The sequence below is a fragment of the Molothrus ater genome, chromosome 8 (assembly GCF_012460135.2).
Source record: "Molothrus ater isolate BHLD 08-10-18 breed brown headed cowbird chromosome 8, BPBGC_Mater_1.1, whole genome shotgun sequence".
NCBI lineage: Eukaryota > Metazoa > Chordata > Aves > Passeriformes > Icteridae > Molothrus > Molothrus ater.
The window spans coordinates 30,428,353-30,448,997 of NC_050485.2; the positions used below are offsets into that span (position 1 = coordinate 30,428,353).

Here is a 20,645-nt window from a genome sequence, read left to right on the forward strand (position 1 = left end):
TATGTGTTAAAACAATGAGCACCTAAAATAAATTTTGAATTAAGGCTGCCTATGCAGCTTAAATTCATCTTTCAGTATATATATCAAGTAATTAGTTTTCTTCCCCAGGAGCCCTAATGCAGTCAGTTCAAAAGCCTGAGTTAGTCTGGGGCTGGAACTGGGTTGTCTAATAAAGGAGCATAGAATGGCTGACTCATTTACTGCATGAGGTAAAAGGTGTGTGATAAATTTAAATGGGGATTTGCGGCATCAAAGGAAATGGTTTCATAGCCAAAGCAATTGAATAGCATGCTAAGGAACTGGACAGGGATAGATCTTATGTGATGACAGGCAAGTCACTTAAAATTAGTTTTTCACAGTTGGCCTCTAATTGTGCTTTTTCCATTTTCTGAGTAGCTGCCTTGAGATTTTTGGGTCTTGGTTACGAACTTGTCCAACTGAAGCAAATGGAAGGTTGGCTTTGGACAGAGAGAACAGCATTTAAAGTTAAATACACAGAAAATCAAGTAGCACTGATCATTGGATGCTTTTTACCTTAATCTTCACATGTTTCAGTTCCCCATCTGCAAAATTTGTCTCCCAAAGGTGGGGTGCAAATATATCCATGAATACACCTAAGATATTTAAAGGCTTGGAGAATGTCACAGAAATATCCATGGAGAAATGAATCACTGTGTCTCCAGGGCAGGCCTGACTGGTGTGCAGTAAATACAGTCCAGGGCCACACACTGAACCAGAGGAGAGCACCAAACACTGAATAGCTGCTCATTATTAGGCACTGTCTGTCCTGTGCACTGAATGAGGTGAAGGCCCTGTGGGAAAAGCAGTTTGCAGTGATGTAATTAAAGACTGTACCAGAACGCACACACAGTGAGCAGTGGCATTCAGGCTGTACCAGCAACTTTAATTTAGGTTTTTCCTGGGTCTTGAGGCTGAGCTTTGCAACCTCACTCACGTTCCTTTAATAATTCGGGGTGCGTCGACGTAACGCTGCAGCTGAATTCTTCCTTGTGGGATATTATGTCCTATAAAAGAAGATATTCTGTAATCAAAAGTGAATGTCTTGCATTACTTCCTGTTTGCTCCCCATGCTGCTATGGATAATTGCCTCTTTCCTGCGGGTGGAATGAAGACTGTTGAAGTCCAATGGCCTCAACCATGGGCTGCTTATTCAATGTGGCGTGTAAGCAGCAGGGATTTCCTTGTCCCTGGCTGGAGACCTGCATACTTTACCTCTTCCATGCAAGTAGGATGAAATTAATCAGTGTTGGTTTTCTCAGCAAGCAATGAAATTTTAACCACTGCAATGTCGGAGGAGGAAGACTCCTCAAAGGGGACCAGGAGAAAGTGCATGAATCAGAAGTTCCTGCCAAGACATGAACACTACACTTGAGTGTGTCTGAAACGTTGGGCGCAGAGAGTAAATAAGCCCCATGACAGGTCTAGCCTAACTACCCGGCACTTCCATGGCAAGTAGCCCATACTTTCACCAACCTTGGCATCGAGACGAGGATAATATTTTTGCAAGGATGAACTGCACTCCAACAATGTCTCTAATGTTTCAGTGTCAATGCAAGCATGCTTTCCTTTCAGATCAGCCATGTGGCTCTTCTTTTCCATCCCTTTCCCCCTTTTCCTTTCAGAGAAGTACATTTTATGTGTCTGCTGAAGAGGAAATCCCTGTCTTCTGTGGAGTTCCTGGGCTGAGGACCCAGAAGACAGTGCACCTCAGTCCTGGGAATGGAGCTGTTAAGCCTTAGCTGATGGTTCTCTCCCAGCCTCATGCACTGTGCTGAGTGTTCCCATATTCCACTCTCACAGGAGAACCTACCCATCTCCAGAGTGATAATTACACACTGAGTTCCATTTTTAGAGAGCTCCCATCAGCTGTTGCACTGACTGATGAGGTGACAGCAGCAGTCTGTCTGTGCACATGGGACACAGAATACTGTTGGTGAAGCCACAGCTTGCTCCAAACATCTGTGCACCCAAAAGCCATACACAGCATCTGTCCTACCCATCCTGGAGGTCAGCAGGAAAGTACAAGCACAAGAGGCTACCCTGCTTGGTAAAATTGAAGAGGAAACCCAAATCTAAGTGTCTGCCCCATAAAAATGATCCTTTTCCCCATATCTGAGCGTTCCTTCACATTTACAGACTCAGAGGTGATGCTTCACACAGAGGGAAGGTATCACCCAGCTGAGAAAAGGCAGTGTGAGCACTTGCACTGTTCTTATGTCTGACTGCATCCACCTCACTTCCTCCTATGTTCTTGACCAGAATAACTTGGGAATGGATTTCTCATGTAGTTGTGAGGCTGCTCTGCCACACCAGAGTTACTCCTTGCCGTGTGTCACCCTGGTATAAACCTCCTTCATGAGATAACCAGATTAGATTTCAGTGGAACCAGTTGATATATTTGAGCAAAGCAATTTCTTGGTGGGTCAGCAGCTGGCTGGAAGGATGCTGAAGAAAGCAGGCATTAGGATCTCAGCTATGCATTTATTTCTTCAGATCCAACATGTTGAAGTATCCTCTTCCAAGTGAGAAGTAAAATGTCTAAATACATTTTCAGCATCTAAATATCCTATCACTGCTTATGAGGTAGGCAACCCTCCTTGAAGTTCCTATTAATTTTGCCTTCTGTTCACTGAAATCTTTTCAGTAACTTTGGAGGTGATAGTCTGGGCTTCTTGTTTTGCAGATCTGAAATATTATCTGAAACAACACCATTATTTTGTGTTGCTGGATATTTGTATGTTGAAATTTAGGAAACAAAATGGGGAAAAAACACTTCATAAGGATAATATGTTTTTCATATGGCAGTGGAAAAATAGACTGAAAAATGACCAAAAAAAAAAAAAGAGATAAACTGAAAAAAATCAAATACTAGAATAACTTTTAAAAGTGCAAAAGTTTTCACATATTTTCCCCATGACAATCCAGTCTTCATAAGATTGAAGTTTTCTCTAAAATTGGTTTTTCTTTTTTTGTAGACCTAAGTAAGACTGTTCATGGTTTTTGTGTCTGGACACAAGCTGCCACACCCTCTGCATCCATCCCAGTAATTTGGTATGAAGGGATCCCTGGTACTGCAGAATTCTGTCAAAAAGGAGAAAAAAATGCTTACCACTGGCAATCCCCCTCTTGCACAAGTTACTTTCAGTACATTTGGAGTTTCTAAATGACTTTAAAACCTCCTTTCCACTCCTCCTATCAATTTTACTCAGCAGCTCAGCTCCTTCACACCCACTCAGAGGGGGCTGTCTCTCAGCAGGCAGTCAAATCAGCCTGTCAGTATAAACCAAGGCAAAGTCAGTGTCTGTATTAATACAAATGAGCCACTTGTAGTTGAGCAAAAGATCCAGTTAAGTGGTAATTTAGCAGTGTTGTCACAGGTCAGTGGTACCCCCTAAAAATCGCTGAGGATTGATTATGTTTTTCAGTATATTATTGTCTCTGATTACTTAGGTTGGTGGTTGAGCTTATTGTGTAATTTTTTTAAAGGTTGGGATTGACAAACATTTATAAAATAAGTAGAGTTTTACCAGTGTGGGATTTTCTTGTACTCGAAGCTTGGAGTTTCAAAACATCAGGAGAAAAAAATGGAAAGAAAAATACCCAAGAAAACTTAGCAGTGGAAGTAACAACTAATAGCATCTACTATTCTGTTAAAGGATTCACTAATAAAAGGGCTGGGATGCTTAGGACTTGCAGTGACTATTGAACAGCATGCAGAGTAAGTAATGCCTGTGAATAGTTTTATTATGTGCCTGTCAGTAACATGTGCTGCTTAAATATGCACTCACAGAGTGACTGTGCTGGTGGCTCTGTGCACTCTGCCTCTTACTGACCTGGTAAAAGTTTCATCTTGAGAAAGAAAGCTGCTTTGCTTTCTTACCTAGGCTGCTTTAGAAGTCAAAGAGTAGTTCTGCAGAAGTCTTTTCGTCTTAAGAAAGTGATTCACAAGATGTCTGCATTGGTTTCCTGGAACTGAGATGTTTATTTTGTGCTATGTACAACAGCAACAGTTCTGTAGATTTCATAACATTAAACATTCAAATTGCAACTTCTACTGAAATTTTCTTTCAGCATGCATTACCCAGAATGTCACCAGGCAGGAGTCTAAATAACAGAACTAGACAGAAAATAAGTTTGGTATTTCAGTTAAAAACTTTCAGACTGGGCATAAAAGTCCCAAATAAAAAGAAAAAAACTCTCAGTAGCTACGGTCTTTGAGAACAAATCATCCAGTTCTGTCATTCCCATCCAAGGCAGAACAAAATGAGAACAACTCAGTGTTTGTTCCCTGAATTTCACAGGGCGTTTCTGAGGTGAGCTTTCATATTTCTTTGAGGGATTTTTTTTTCCAGTCCTCTGGCCTTGTGGCAGAGACATTGTTGAAAGCCATTTAAGAAGATAAAGGCAAACTCTTTTTCTAGCCAGGGTGCTGGTCAGGGTTTTGGTGTGGGCAGCCCTTCCCCTGGGGCTGCACCAGTACCACATGAAAGTGCTGGGAAATGTTGGTGGGGCATCTTTTGTGATCAGTGTGAAGCAGTTTGGAAGCCCACCCTGCCCTGAATACCTTTGTGACTGGCCACAGAGGCAACTGTTCAAACACTGTGCTTGGGAAACCTCACCAGAGGCAATGATCCAGGGCCATGTGCTTTTCAAGTGTAATTTATGGGAATGGAAAGCAGCTTACTAGTAGTAATGGGAATTTTTTGACTAGAAGTGTAACACACCTGCCCATCTGTCTGTCAGCCAGTCATTCTGTCTCCCTGCTCTTTTTTGCTTTTTGTTCCCTTTCTGTGCACTGTTATTTTAACTGGCAGCCAAATGTAAAAGAAAGGATATGTTTAAGAACGTGGTACCTAATAATTTAAGTTAAAAAAAAAAAAAGACTTTAAAATATTCCCATTGCACATTCACAGTCCAGATTTCCTGGTGATTAATCCTGGTGCATGCATTTCCACTGTCCTGCTGGTGTTGACTGTGGAACTGAGAGACATAGTGAGTGGTTTATTCATGTAAATTGTGCTTGACAGAAGAGAGGTGGGAAAACTAAGGTGGGCTGATCAAGGAGCTACTGGAATTGGTGGGAGTCATTCTTTCCATCCCAGCTGGTCAGAGCATGGTGCTGATAACACCAAGGCTGAGGGTTCAATCCCCATATGAGCCGTTCAGTTGAAAGCTGGACTCGATGGTTGGGTCCCTTCCAGCTCAGAATATTCTGTGCTTTCAGCAGGTTTAAGGAATGTCTTCATTATTGGCAGCAATTATTTGTTGTCTTTCCCTGCACCCCATAATTCACACAGTGATATTTTTGCTTCTCTGATTGAGAGGCTCAAGCATTAATGGCAAACTCCATCTTCATCTTCCTCAGCTGAGCCTTGACCCTGCAGTTTCTGCTTTTGAGCACAGGGCTTGCTCAGTGACCCATATGGAAGGGACGCAGTTGCCTGAGCGAGTAACTTCTACAAGATACCAGAAGTGTTGGGGGAGAGCTGGAATAACTCGGCAGAGTAGCTCAGATTTTGTTAGGATGAGAATTTGTCTTCCACTGGCAAACAGCCTGGTCTCAGGGCAGGGCATTTTCACTTTGCCATCTGACTCTGCTCCTGGCACAAGGCTGGATGACCAAATGAGAGCTGAGGGTCCCTCCCCAGGCTCTGGACCCCACTCCTGTTTTCCTGTGCAGTGATTTTATATTGAGCTCACAGGATCTTGTTTGATCCTCCTCCTGCTGCTGCTACAAAAAGGGTGGGTGGGTTGTTATCCCTCCTGTCAAAATTTTTGTCCAAAATCAACAAAACCACAAACGAGTTCTGGTTCAAGTACTCGTGCAAACATATTTATGCAACTGCTTGTAGGATTTGACTTTCAAATAGAATTCCATGAGCAGAGCTTCAATGCAGCTGCTTTCAAAAAACAAATGAGAAGATCCATATATATCACTGAAGTGTATTTAACTGTGAGTTTGTTCCAATATTCTCCGAGCATATTTTCCATATCAGTCCAGCTGGATTGTTTCCATCTCCAGTGTAATGCTGCTGTGATGTGTGGAGTTTATCCTTGTAGCCTAATGCCATGAAAAGAGTGGAAATAAGGGAAGTTATACAAAGCAAACACTGTCTGCATCTGAATAATTGCATTAGATGTTCGATGATCAGGAGATTAAATTTTGTTTGTTTTAAAAAAGACAGCTGACAAATAGAGAAAATTAAGTTGGCAGGACTTAAAACCAGTTTGGGGTAATTCCATTGTCTCAAGTAAGCTTGATTGCATTCTTATTTTTAATTAATTAAACTTAGATAGTCAGTGCCAGAACAACTCTTGCTGTAACAGCATAGATGAGGGTCTCCAAGTCTCTTGTAGAAAATCCTAAATTCAAATGGAAAAAAATAAAGGAAGGCCAAAAAAATGTTCTTCCCCAGTACTTCATACGTTAGGTCTAGAGCTTTCCTCAGCAATGAAGGGCTGGTTTGAACTGCAGAGCAGGACAAGCTGCTGTTTAGAATAAGGAATCTATCAAGCCATTATCTTGTCATAGGTTGTAACAATTTCCAAGTTTTACTAAAAAAAAAAAATAAAGCAAGCAGATGAAATATTTATGGTTAGAGAGAGTGTGCTTTTGCCACCAGCAGGAGAACTTCATCCCAGCCCTTGGCTTCAGAGTTGCTGTCCGGCACCTGCAGGGCTCTGGAGCTGCCAAGACAAACACTCCCTGAGACAGAGGCTGCCTCGTCCTTTTTAATCTCTCTGAAGTGCCAGGTGAAGCTCTGGAGCAGTAGAGTGGTTAATGTATAAAAAGGCTCTGCTGTGCTCTCCTGGACTGAATTTCCTCTGCAGGAGTTTGTGCTGCAGGTGAATAGCCAGGAGCCACGGGGCCATGCAGCAGCACTCGGGGCTCCCACACCTCCATGGGCCTTTCCTGGCTACACTGCTCAGGGGCAGGCACTGCCATTAGCCCCATTTTATAAATACAGCATGCCCCTGAGGCAGGCACTGCCATTAGCCCCATTTTATAAATACAGCATGCCACTGAGGTCTGCAGGGCACAGAATGTTAGCTGTGCTGGTAACTGAATTCCCACGGGAGCCTGGATGCTTGTGTTAGGCTTTTATAACGTGACTTGCTGCCACAGTTTATAGGAATTTTTGAATGAACTGAAATGTGGCATTTTTATTCCTGTGTTGTGCTCTCTAACCATCTGGCTTGCCTCACTTTTTAAAGGCATTGCTGGAGACAGGGTGAATGGAGAGTCCTCAGCATCTTAACCACAGGTTTGCATTGTAAAACAGCCCCACTCACTCCCCAAACAACAACAACAAAAAAAAAACCTAAACCCAACAAACCCCAGAAAATAACAGACAACCAAGACAACAAATCAAAATATTAGATTTTCTCCCCTTTTAATTGAAAGCTGGGGATTTTGACATCAGCAACTCTCTTGCCTTGTGTTGAGCTTTTGACTTCATCAATGGTAGGTTTTGACTGGTATGAAATTTTGTTAATAGGACTATTTTTCTTAGGCAGGGGCTCAGATATTTTTAAGAACCTTACCAAAATATCTGTTTGGGAACAAATAACAAGGAACTTCCCTCCTGTTGCTTCCTCCCATTCCTGCAATACTCCCAAATAGGCACCATGAAAAAGAGATCTCTCTCTACGTTACTGTACAGGTTTTTGATCAGGCTCTGCAGTTTAAACAGCAATATCCCTGTTTCTTCATCAGAAATGGGCCCCTATTTTCAGTTTCTCAAAGAGAAAAATATTATATGTTTTCCACAGCAAGTACCTGAGTTTCCAGAAAAGTTCATGAAGTCCTGACTGGCCATGACATCTCCAGGACTGAAGACCATAGAAAATTAAAAGTGAGAGTAAAAAGGTAGTAAGAGGGTCTTCAGATGTGCTAACATGGCCCATCTTGGGGTTTTTCTCTTGAACACAAGGATTATCTTTTGTATTGAAGCCTTTTTATTAGAGATGGAAAACCATCTTTTGTAGAATGCAAGAGCTAATGTTCCAGCTTTCCAGATCATTCTGAAATACAAGAGCAACACAGACACTGTTAATAATGCAATCAAAGCAATTTAAATCCTTTTAAAACATCCACAAAGGAACCTTTGATAAGAAGCAACTTTCATTAGCCTGAAAGACTAGGCAGTTTAGTGTGTGCTGTTTATTAAGTTTATACATAGACAGTGGTAATTCCACTTTTGGCTGGAGAAGAGCAGCAGTAAATTATAAGACATCTTTATAAGCACCAGTGTTAGACTTGCTGGTTTAAAATGAAAAATGTATTTATATTAATATAGCTCTAAATGGGGTTATTCAGTACTTAAAGATGCAATTTGTTTTCCATTAGTACTCTGAATGGACACAAAATAATTCTGTGAACCTTAAAGGATTTAGTCCTTTTTTTGACAAAAAGAAGGAAATTGCTACAAGTGCACAGTGTATGATGGGCTGTGAAAGTCTGTTTGGTTCAGTTGTGCTGCATATTCTTTAATCTTGCTCTTAGTTCCTGCCTTTGTCCTCCTTTTCATTGTGTGTCCCTGTAAGAAAACTTACATAAAGAAAGCAAAGATGGGCAAAAAAAAACAGAAGTGGTTTTATATTTGGGCTGGGCAGGGTGGGATTTCTTTTAGCAGCATCTCTCTGAGTTTGATTGAGGAGAGAGGCGTGTGATTTTGGGACATTTTTAGCAGAAATTTCCATCCATCTCACAGATTTTGGGGTCACTTTAACAGGCCCCAGCCCCTTGGAAGAAGAAAGTTTTATATTTGGTGTGCCAGCATCTTGGGAGCTGACTGCTGCTCCCTTGGGCTCTGATGCTGCTCCTCTTGCCCAGCTTGAGTGTAGGGACTGAGCCATTCAAGTGCTTTCTGCCATTAATTTTGGGGTGCTTTTGTTTTTCTGGGACAAAGCAGGTGAGAGGAAGAGAGCAGCAGATAAATCATAGACTTGCAACAGCATCTGAGTGGTTTTGGTTCACCTAAAAGAGGAAAAATCAGGAAGGGAAGATGAATTCTGATCTTGGATCACTGAGCATGTGCAGGAAATCAACAATTAGGTCTTCCTACACCTCTTTGGGGGTTCCAGGTGTTTGTTTGTTGGTTGTTTGTTTCGTGGGGGCTTTTTTAGGCAGCATAATTACTTTGCATTTGGGTCTTACTCATTTTTCATCTGATTTAATGCCAAGGATAGCAGGGATCCAGAGGTCAAGTCCAAATGTTCCCATGCAGCAGCATGGTGCATGTCTTCTTGGCAATTCTCCACGCATTCCTTTGGAAAATCTGCTCTTGGGATTCCACTATGTTGGGAAATAAAATGTTACTTAACACATAGTGCATAAATACAATCCTTGGCCACACCAATAAATGACCAAAGAGCTGAAAAGATGTTCCTGGCTTTTGTAGACTTTAAAAGTGAGGTTTAAACTGAGCTCATCCCTCCCCACAGACATCTACAGGAGGAAGCCTCACCAGATGATTGCAGGGCTTGGCTTTGCAGCTCTTCAGAACGAGTTGCAGAAGTGCAACTTTTATAGCAGTTTTACTTAGACACCTGCAGTTTACACTGAATATCATAAAAGACTGATTTTCAGCCAAGAGTTATCACACAGTTTTTTAGTTCATCACTAGCCCATCAAAACCCACAGGTAGATTGCAAATGTGAAAGAGAAGGGGGGACCTGGTCTCTTTGCAGACCACTCGTTCTCTCCAAAAGGTGATATTTTGAGCCAGCCAAAAAAATGAAAGGTATTTAAATGAGAAATTAGGACAAAAAAATCTTCACAGTGCACAGGAAGTTTTTTTATATAATTAAAATATTAGATTTTCTTCCCTTTTAATTGAAAGCTGGGGATTTTGACACCAGCAACTCTATTACCTTGTGTTGAGCTTTTCACTTCATCAATGGTAGGTTTTGACAGGTATGAAATTTTGTTAATAGGACTATTTTTCTTAGGCGTGGGCTCAGATATTTTTCAGAACCTTACCAAAATATCTGTTTGGGAACAAATTTGGCCATAGGCTTTGAATGGTGACAGCATGACGTGTGCAGGTGCAACTATTTCAGTGTGTTCTTTGTGCTGGCTGCTCCTGAAATTAGTATTTCAATACATAAGCTATGAAGTAAAGGGGAAAATGAGTCAGTAGAATTATGAATAAACATTATTTATCTTTATTTATCTTATGAATGTTAATTATGGCATTTTATATAATACCTTTTCTATATTAATCTGTGTTGTTGCTCTGTTAGGAAGATGGAGAATTCACTTGCATGTGTGCGTTGTTTGCCAGCGATATTTTCTAAATAAAGAGTTTGGCGTCAGTGAGAAGTGTCTGCTTTCCCAAGACTTCGACCCACCCAGCCTTTCACCCTCATTTTGGGTGACTTTGCAGGTGTTAAACAGGATGGCGCTGAGGCAGGAGGGTCTGACTACCAAAGATATCACTCTCAGAGCTGTTTTAGTTACACTTCATCATCATAAGCATATGGTTTCACTTCCAAGTGTTTAACATTTCCATTTCCTCAGGAAATCATTCCTTCTATTTTTTAAACTTTTGAAGCTGGATGGATGTTTTTACTGGCAGGCGGAACGAGAGCGACACAAGGCTCAGCCCCAGCCCAGGAGAGCCCCTGGCTGCGGTGCCCTCCTGCCTCCCCATCCCTCCCCATCCTGCAGCAGCTCCTGAGCACGGCTCGGGGTGCTCCGGCCCCATCTCTGGGGTGCAGCACGCTGCTAAAACACTTCTTGCTGTAGTAAAACCATCCACTCCTTTTTCAGCTTTAGCTCAGACCTGTTTTTCTTTCTTAGTCCGCTCCGGGCCCATGCATCCCAAGAATTAGTTGAGTGCAGATTCCTTTAGCTGTCTTAGAGAGGCCAACAGCAAGATCAGGGCCTAAGAAAATAATTTGTGTCACCTACAAGGAATGAAAGCATTTTTGTCGTGTGTTTATTGTCTGTGTTGGTACATCCAGCAGTGCAACGCACATGACGGAGGCGTGGATGGCTCCAGGGAGCTGCTCTGGCTGTTGCATTTTCAGAGATTATTTCTGGTATTTCCTTTTTCCTCGTTACCAATGGGTCACCCTTCTCACGTGCTGGCCAAGTTCTGTAGAGTAGGAGGAAATCTGTGCTCATGTCTTATTTATGTTGTGTTTATCCACATATATCGTAGTGTTTAGCTGCTTGTTGTCTTTCCCTGCTGTTCTATGAAGTTGTGGATGTGCAATTTGCACACTAATTTACCTGGTCTCACTGGCCCTTTTGGTAGAAGATCATCCTCTGCTACATTGGGTGTCACTGTGTCATAACAACTTTGATAAACTAATTGCATTTTGTACAACAGTTATCACTGTCCATCAAATGATGTTGTACAAGAAAAAATATGGGGCAAACCAGCTGATTGTTGTGTTTGTCCCTTTCTGGTTTACTCTCTTATGGATCCATACAGTCTCATTCTTTTTTTGGCATGGGGGATCTTGCTGTGGGTCGGGGCTTCTGGAGGGATTGAGTCCTGCCACCAGGCAGGCTGTGTGCTGCTGGTATTCAGGGTGTATGTTTTATTCATACCCTCACAAGAGTTAGTTAGTCAAGGCAGCAGAAACCAGCATCAGGGAGGTGTAGTTAAACCTCCAAACCTCCCAGGAGAGCTCACATGGGCTGCTGAGCCTCTGGCTTCGTGCTGGCCTCTGGGATGTTGTGAGGGCTGTTCTGATCCACTCTCCTGACTCCTTCACTTCCCTTAGTGCTGTACCTGTCTGCACATCCCTCCAGCAGTTTCTCACTAAAAATGCCACTGGGTCAAGCAGCACAAGCTGGTAGCACCCACAAGGACACCCCAAGGCTGCTCCGTGTCCCAGGGATCCCGCTGCTTTCCTACCACACCCATCAGTGCCATGGTGTTCCATGCTGAAGGCTCCAGCTCAGGCAAACAAACCAGTGCCAGGGGGTGGCTGCTGATAATTAGATTGACTGGAGGTCAGGTTAGGATTTACACAATGATTTTGATCCAGTTTTCCTTGCAAGAGAGCATCAAAACATTGCAGTTTTCTCAGTAGATTGAGTGATATCCTGTTCCAAAATGTAATGTCAGTGCCAGCCAAAAAATGCTGCTGGCATGTTGTTCCCAACTGCTTCAGAAGAGCAGACCAGAGCAGGACCAGACTGAATTAAAGCCCATTTCAGCTGTCCCCAGCCCATGTCTCTAGTGACCACTAGACCAAGTTCCTGACCAAGTGCTTCAGGAATCAGTTCCTGAGGTAGACCCAGGTGCAGCACTGGGCAGGCTCCCTCCTTCCCCTTAGGAGAGGCAGCCTTGGCTGCTCCTGCCCACTGTCACCCAGCTACAGGGCAGAGGTCCAACACCTCAAACAACATTTTCTGTTCAGGACAAATGTCCCCAGAGCGTGGGGAGGCCCTGGCATGGGCTGCCCAGAGAAGATGTGGGTGCCTCATCACTGGAAGTGTCCAAGGCCAGGTTGGTTGGAGCAACCTGAGATAGTGGAAGGTGTCTCTGCCCATGGCAGGGGATGTGTAATTAGGTGATCTTTAGGATCCCTTCCAACCCAAACCATTCCATGATTCTATGGCAATTCTGATTTTGCAGAACATGGTCCCCAGGGCACAAGCTGAGTTGAGCAGGTCCTTCAGCTGGGTGCCTCAATGGCAAAGGGCAGCTCCATCACAAACATGTGCCTGCATCCATGGAGTGGGAAGAGGGCATGGGGGCCAAAGCAGAGGGGGAATCAAAGACATTTCAGGGGCAACTACAGGCCCAAGAGAGAAATAGCCAAGGCCTGACAACTCGTGTGGGTTTGGTATGTCTGTTTGCAGTGCTGTGTTATGTGTTTAGAAGCTGGTTGTTTCCATAATAACAGCAAGTGCCATATGGCAGCGAGGAGGGTGGTGAGAAGAATGCCTAAGGAAACACAGTATGTTGTTTGACATGTGTGTACTTGTAGAGGAATAACGTGTCTCAAGCAAGTATTGCTGCTCCAAGCAGGCTGGGGGATTTTCTGCTCTCACCAGAAAAATATCCAGAGCCCTTGGCATTTGTGCTGGTGCCATGCCAGTTAATGATGCCTGCCCTTCATCCATATTCTCCTGCTGATAGTCCTTGTGATGGGCAAAGGACCTTTTGCTGTACTGTGAGTGGTGGTTGTGGATGCACCAGCACAGAGGAATGGCATTTAAACATGGCTTTTAAGGGGAAATACAGTTCTGTGAGGAGTGCTGTGTTAAACTGAACTGAGCCAGATGCCATATGCTCTATTCATTCCTTAATGCTCAGCAATTAAATAGCAGAAATTTTGAAACCTTTGAAAATGCACAGTTTACTATAATTGTTTAATAGAAAGTAGGCTAAGCATTTCCAGAGATGTGGAGCACTTTAGTGCATATCTAGGAAGCATCCAGGAAGGACTCCACAAATTCCAGCTTTTTCTGCCCTTTACTGTATGACTCATATTTCAAGGACTTGTAATTTGCTCCCCACATTCCCACCAATACCACCAGTCTGAGCTGTACCTTTGCATACATTTCCACCACAGAAAAATATGAAATTATTTCTTCATAGTAGCTGAATGGCTTTTACTAGACCTTTACCAACACCAGCCCAACAAAATTCAGCCTCTCTTAATTGAGTCCTAAAGCCATTAATTACATTTGTATTTGGATACCTGAAACATGGTGGCAGGGAGAAAGAGGTTGTTGTGATTTGGGCTTGTAGTCCTGCACTCACTTGCAATGCTTTAAACTCATGAGCAACCCAAAAGGCAGAGCTGTTCTCATTTTCATGCTTCTGTTCTTCTCTTTCCTGCCTGCAGAGAGAGATTACTGGAGCATATGTGAAAAGCAGCCCATTGGAAGGCTCCTCTTTCGGCAGTTCTGTGAGACTCGGCCCGAGCTCGAGTGCTGCATTAGGTTCCTTGACTCGGTGGTAAGTCAGTTCTTGTGGTATTTTGGGGGGCTTTGCAATGTTCCCGTGGCAGAGCAGACTCATCTGACCCTGAGAAATCGCTGTTTTGTGGGATTTTGTGTCTGAATTGCTGGAGTAGGCAGTGGGCAGGGCTGGCCCCAGCATCAGCCTGGCACCACTGGCAGCACAGGGACACTCAGGGACATGAGCCACCACAGAGGGTAAGGACAGTCACCCCCACAGTGCTGCTGTGGCCTCCCTTCATGTCAACACTCAAGCAGCTGAGCTGCTGTGAGCAATGTCTGCTGATGGGGGTGAGGGCTGCCCTGCTGGGAGGCACTGGGAGGAAAGGGAAGTTGAGAACGGAGTGACAAGAGTGGATGGGGAATGTAATAATCCTAATATCCTTTACCAAGGCTTTTCATCCATAGAGTTCAGGATGCTTCACAAAGGACACCCTGATAACCACCCTGGTTTTTTCAAACAGGAGAACAGAGGCACAAAGTACAGAAATAACTTGACTGAGGTCACTGAGAAACAAATCTGCTCCATTTTCCACCCCAGTGAGCCATCAGTTAACCCAGCCACTGAGCATCACCCCCGAGCCCTGGGGGACCTGACGCTCTTTCCCAGTCTGGCAGCACTTGGCCATGTGTCCTGCCAGCTGTTCACAGTGGAAAAGTCTCTCTGTGACTTCTTTTGCTGGGAACACGTGGAAGGGGAGGGTGTTGATCAGCCAAAAGGTGAAAGGTACCAAAGAACAAGATGAACTTGTCACTTGTGAGTGCCCACAGGGTCTCGCTCCCTGGGTAACTGATAGAAGCAAAACAATGCACACCAACAGGAATAAAATTGTTTTGTTTGCACCAGGGTGAAGCTACTCTGAAGTACAGGGAAGTGTGAGGATTGCACTGAAGCTGTAAATGTAACAGTCTGGAGAGGACATGTGATCTCTTAAGGTTTATGTTACTCCTGCATTACAACAGGACATCTACAGCATCACAAAAAGTGTTGGATAAAGTCTGAATCAGTTTTTAAATATTTGGAATCAATAAACAAAGGAGACTGCTGTTAATTTTTAAATTTTCAAATTTTCAAATATTATTGATTTCAAATATTATTATTCTGTATAAGCTTGCTCCCAGCCCATGAAAATCCCTGCATTAGGCAATATTAAGGTCAAGCAACACAGCCCTTTGCCATTAAATTGGATGATTGCTACTGAAATTTGCCCAGCGGGGTCACACTGTGTTTAGTGAGTAGTGGGATTCAAGCCAAGCCCTAAGTTAGGCAAAAAAAAGCCCTATAATGAGACCAGGAGTCTGACTTACAGCCCCAATCTGAGACCACCAGGAATGGAAAACCTTTTCTAGACCACCTGCTGTAACAAGCAGGAAAAGCCAAGATCCTTCATTTTCTTTTGTCTTAGTTATTTTTCTAACGTGAGATGCAAAAATTACCTTTTGTATAATGTCAAATAAAGGGAAAAGATAAAAGGGGATAATATTTAGCCGTTCTTGAGGGACTCACAGAGCTTTTTGCACATTGAAAGGGAGGACCACCTCTCTTTTCCAGTGTCCATCTAAGTGACTTTACCAGGTGACACAGTAAGACACTGGCAGAAGCCAGTACTTGATGCCTCTCAATATTTTATTCAGTTTTTCAACTCATGAACTCAACTGTCTGCAAGGAAAGAAGTGACTGAGGCTTCTGGGAGACAACCAGAAGCTGAGTCAGACATTTAACAACCTCTCAACATCCTTGTGAGAGACTAAGCTCTCTCACACCTTTGCTTCCAAAGGCTGGTGGAGTCATCCAGACCTTGCAGACCAGAATTTGTAAAGAGACAAAAAAAATCCTCTCCTGACTGGACATTTATGTCAGCTGTTATGTGAAATAACTAACCTGGTCTGATGTAGCCTCCTGCAAATGTAATTATGGCAGGATTTGGGGATTTTTTTTTTCTGTTAAACAGTTGTTAAGCTGCCTTCTGAAGAAAAAGGATTTGTATCACTGAATTCTGCATGCATGTAGGCATGTAGCTGTCAGTTCCCTCTGAGACCTGTGAATACCTTGACCAATTTCAACCAGTAATTGAGAGGAAAATGCTCAGAGGCATAAAGTCTCCCCATGTTTTGTGAGAGCAGTGTTTGGGTAATTAGTCACAATCGATTGCAGCCCAGACTAACACGACATGTGGTTTGTAAGCAGCAGGCCCCAGCTTTAGATGATAACAGTGATAAGAACAAAGAGATGCAGAGCTCTGCAGCACAGCACTGGTGGAGCTGTGGGTCTTTGGTTGCCACTGCTGCTGTGGGAGCAGTGAGTGCCTGTCAGTGTGTGTGTGTCTGTCTGTCTGTCTGTCTGGGAAATGGAGCAACAGCAGCCCCTTGTCCCAGCTGGCAGGAGGGCTGTAAGGACAGACAGCCGTCTCTTGCTGCAGATATTGTGCAAGCAAGCTCATGACAGAGGTCCTGATTGCTGAGATGAAATATGCACTGAGCTCCCACGGGGCTCTGGAGGCATCACGCGCTGGTCTGGAACCACAGAGCTCTCCCTGAATGGCTCAGCAAAGCCTGATGGAGCCATTCACATGGTGGAGCTGTGTGAGCACAAGCTGTTATCATTAGATGGAGATGGTTTGGGAGTAAATGGGCTCCTCTAGAAGCCCTTAGCCAAGGAGTCACGCACAGCCCTGAAGGGCGCCGTGCTCTGCTTACGAATATTTTAGCAACACTGGAGCTGTTGAAAGAGAGCCATCAAAATAAAGTGTGAGGGGAAATGTTTCCTGTGCTAAAAGGCAGATCAGTGAGCAGGCAAGGGGCTAGCAAGATGTGTTTGCTTCTCCACAGCCAGTGCCTCCAGCACAAGAAGGTGGCAGTTCAGTTCAGCAGGGACCTCTTGCTCCTGTCCCCTTCTCATCAGCACATTCCCTGACACTTCCTTCTCCTCTCCTGTGATTTTTATTTGTCATTAAAATGAAAGATTTAGCTTCTAAAGTCCCTTTCCTTCTTCATCTACTCACATTCATAATGTGTTTTTTTTCCAAGGGAGGGCTTTTAACAATTTAATGTCGACCAGATTTAGGTTGACTGGAGGAGAACGTGGACAATTTTTGTCATTATTTTCTCTCTAATGTGAACAAGGTTACTTTATTTGCACTGGATTCACACAAAAATACATCCTCTGGAGGAAAATAGCCCTGCTGCCTCTCCAGGTTGTTTCTGCTTGTGATATTTGGGCTCAGGGGCCAGGGTGAGAGGCACAATCTGCTCGGGTGGACTTTTCAGCTGAATGCTTCACTAGACATGGCACTTACCTGGAGTGAAAGGATGAGTGAGCATCCATTTAATGCCATTTGTATAAACCCTGTCTTGCTGTTAGGGAGATTTCATTTGGTTAAGTCCCTTTTGTGGTATATAAACCATCTGTGTATGTGTGTCTTAAAGCTGTTCAAGGCTTTCCCCATCAGAAATGCCAGTTTGTTGGTATCAACAAACTCATTAACTCAAAATGTGTTTTCAAACAGTTGAAAGGGCTCTCTTTGCCCTGCCTTTAATATGAAAAATATGGTTTCAAGTTCACTTTTCATTTAGAAATGTTATTATGAATAGCTCTTTGGGGTTTGCCTTCCAGTTTTCAGTCACAGATTTTAAATCTCCAGCAGAGGCAAGTGCAAGGACAGGCAGAGCAATAACAGGGCAGAGCCTGGAGTCTGAGAAAAGACTGGGCAGAGAGATATTCTCAGATAACAGGGGAGGGAGCTGAGAAAATTGGGACTGAAATGCCAGTAACCTCCTGCAGAAACTCAAAAGGTGATTCCACTGTTCCTGACTTTTACCAGGAAGCCAAAACTGCTCTGAGGGAGTGTCTGTTCCATCTCCATCTTCTGGTGGGTACAAGGGGTGATGATTCCCTCAGCCATGCCATGCTGCTGTGGGAGAGCATCCTCTGAGATCTGCAGAGAGATCTCTTTGGATGTGTTTTTCCATTTTCACATATTTTTAGCCGTGTAGTTTCAGGAGCTCAAATAATATTTAGGTGAAAATCAGATAGTACAAAATTGATGTGTCATAATCAATGTGAGCCCCTGTGGGGTCCCTGTGCCATTGCCCTGGTAGCTCTCCATCCATCACAGGCAGCCTCCAGCCCCCAAACCTGAGCTGTCCCTGAGCCTGTGGCTGTCCCATCCCACAGCCAGGCCAGATGTTGCTCCCTTTCCCAGCTGAAGAGCATTTTTCCATCTGATCTCTCAGCCCATCCTGAGGGCAGCTGCTCCAAAGGGAAGGATGCTTTGCACTCCCATTCCTCCATCCAGCCACGGCGGCTTCTCCATGGAAGAAGGAGCCACCAGCATAACTACTACCTCCAAAAGAGCAGCCAGAAGAAAAGCTAGCAGCAGACAGTGGCCAGCCCACATCCTCTCACCATTTGGGCTGGAGGATCTGTGCCTGCCCACAGAAGGAGCCTTCCCTGCAGCTTGTCCCACGGAGTCAGGGTGATCGTAAATCCTCCCCTCATTTATGGCCTATGAATAGGGCCCTGTCTGACCTAACCAGGGCATGGAGAAGCTATTAGACTTCAGAGCAGGAGCCTTGAAACACATGCCTGGATTCATCAAAGGAATAATGGAAAATAGCTTGTTCCGCGGATTATAAGAAATCATGCTATTTCTAGCAATTAGGGACTTGCAAACTGTGCTTTTGAGCATTGGGAAAGGAGGGGAGGTATCTTGTGATTTAAGCACAAGACCAGGAGTTGAGGACCTTGGTGGCTTCCCAGGCAGGTGGCAGAGAGAGCATGGGGACATCCCTGTCTATCTGCTGTAATCACAGGTCATGGCTGGAAATGCACCAGGATCTGTTGCTGAATAGCTCAAAAATGGCACCGAAGGGAGAAATAATAATGAGCTTAGGGACAAAATGGAACAGGCTTCTAGTGCAGACCTGCAGTGAAATCAACACTGTGCACAGTGTGAGCTTATGGTTCTTTCTCACATCCTCACTTGTCTGTCACTTCCCACCTTCGCCGCCACCGTGTCACATTTCCTGGGAATGTCAAATGCAAGTGTAATTAAACTTTCCTTTTATTCTTTGCTGTCTATGTTGAGGCAGAACAAGATCCTCTGTACATGTATAGGTGTGCATTTAGCTCTGCATATGTTGGATCCTATCAGGAATGGAATTTAAGACATCCAGTTCTTGCTGAGTTTCTGCCTTCTGGTCTCTCCTGATTTGTTTCCTGTTGTACAGTCCTGATGGATGTAACTGTTAGAGGTTATGTGTGGCAAAAAAGACAACAAATTTTTCAACAGCTCCCTGGTTCGCTTCAAATAGGAGATGATGACTTATAATCAGGTTTTATTTGCTTGGGAGACAATATATTTTCGGAGTTTGAAAGCAAATGAAGGAGAGAGAAATCATGGAGAAAAATGCTGCTAAGATGCTCTAAGCATTTCAGAGTTTCTGTACTTTAAAAGCTGAAATGACCCATACTCAGATACCATCTAAAAGTACAGGAAATTAGATAAAAGATTTTTTTTAAACCCTTGAATTAAGTTTTATGAGAACGTAATCAGTTTCATCCCCAAAACTGTCACTTAAAAAGAAGTACTGTACTTGTGGGTTTTAGTTTTTGGTTGTTTTTTCATCATTTTTATTTGTGGCCATTATCATTTCCCAAACCAAATCAGATCATAATTCCAGATTGTTCAAGCAACCTGCCATGCCTGTGTGTAAATATGCAGCTCCAGACTTGAGCTGCAATAGCTAAATGAGCACTGGCCAGATAGGAGGGGAATAGCATTATTACTACATTGTGGTTTCCATGTCATTCCTGGGTTTGCTTAGCTGGGGTATCCATTACAGCCAGCCTGCAGATTTATTGCATCCAGCCTGGAGCAGCACATACATCTTCCAGTGGGCAATAGTTCTGAAATTTCTTCTTCCAAGTGTTTGCCAGTTCAGTCTGATTTACCTTTTTTTTTTTTTTTTTTAAGCTTCCTCCTCATTTATCATCACAGACAGCTTGTATTGGACCAGGTTATTTAATTGGCTTGGCAGGATTTTCTGGGATCCTTTTTTTAATACAGTCATGAAAGCTGTTAGGCTGTCTTCTTTTTTTTTTTTTTTTTTTTTTTTATTTAATTCTGGAAAATATTTTGCCCTGAAGGCTAAAGCTTCAATCCCAAGCATTGCCAAGCAGGAATGTCCCTAAGAACTTGTTGTCATTTAGCCACTGGGGTCCCCTGCAGCATGTGTTTCCTTCAAATGTCTGCCATGGATCCAAAACTTTAGCTGAAGTGATTAATATCTTCATGGTACACACATTGTGCTTCTTTTGCTTCTACTGTAAACAAAACTCATCAGAAGTCAGTAATGCTTCAATACCTAGAGCAGTCAGAATTTTAAAATGTAGGTAGACTTTGTGTGTGAGGATGGGATGCTCCCTTTTTTAGTGCGCTAGGGAAGCCAAAGAGAGTTTTGCTTATGGTGCCTCTTCCTTTAAATGGTCTCTCTTGTTTCCTCTCGGTCCTAAGAAATCTGCCTAAGAAACCAGGAGGGACAGAGCCAAGGGTCACTAACAGTGATGGGCAAGTCTCTCTGCTTTGCACAGGTATTGTTAGACCAAGGTCAAGGCATAAATACATAGAAAAGACACATTAAACAAAAAAGACAATATATGGAAGAATATATATATATCAGTTGGCAC

General features: G+C 43.4%; 1 protein-coding gene across 1 annotated transcript in view; it reads left to right on the forward strand.

Annotated features, from left to right (window-relative positions):
* GRK5 (G protein-coupled receptor kinase 5) overlaps nt 1–20,645 on the forward strand; it is a 153,444-nt gene that overhangs the window by 81,494 nt on the left and 51,305 nt on the right. The window contains exon 3 of the mRNA XM_036385487.1: nt 13,843–13,955. Coding sequence (XP_036241380.1) covers nt 13,843–13,955 — 113 coding nt within the window. The remainder of the gene's footprint in view (nt 1–13,842; nt 13,956–20,645) is intronic.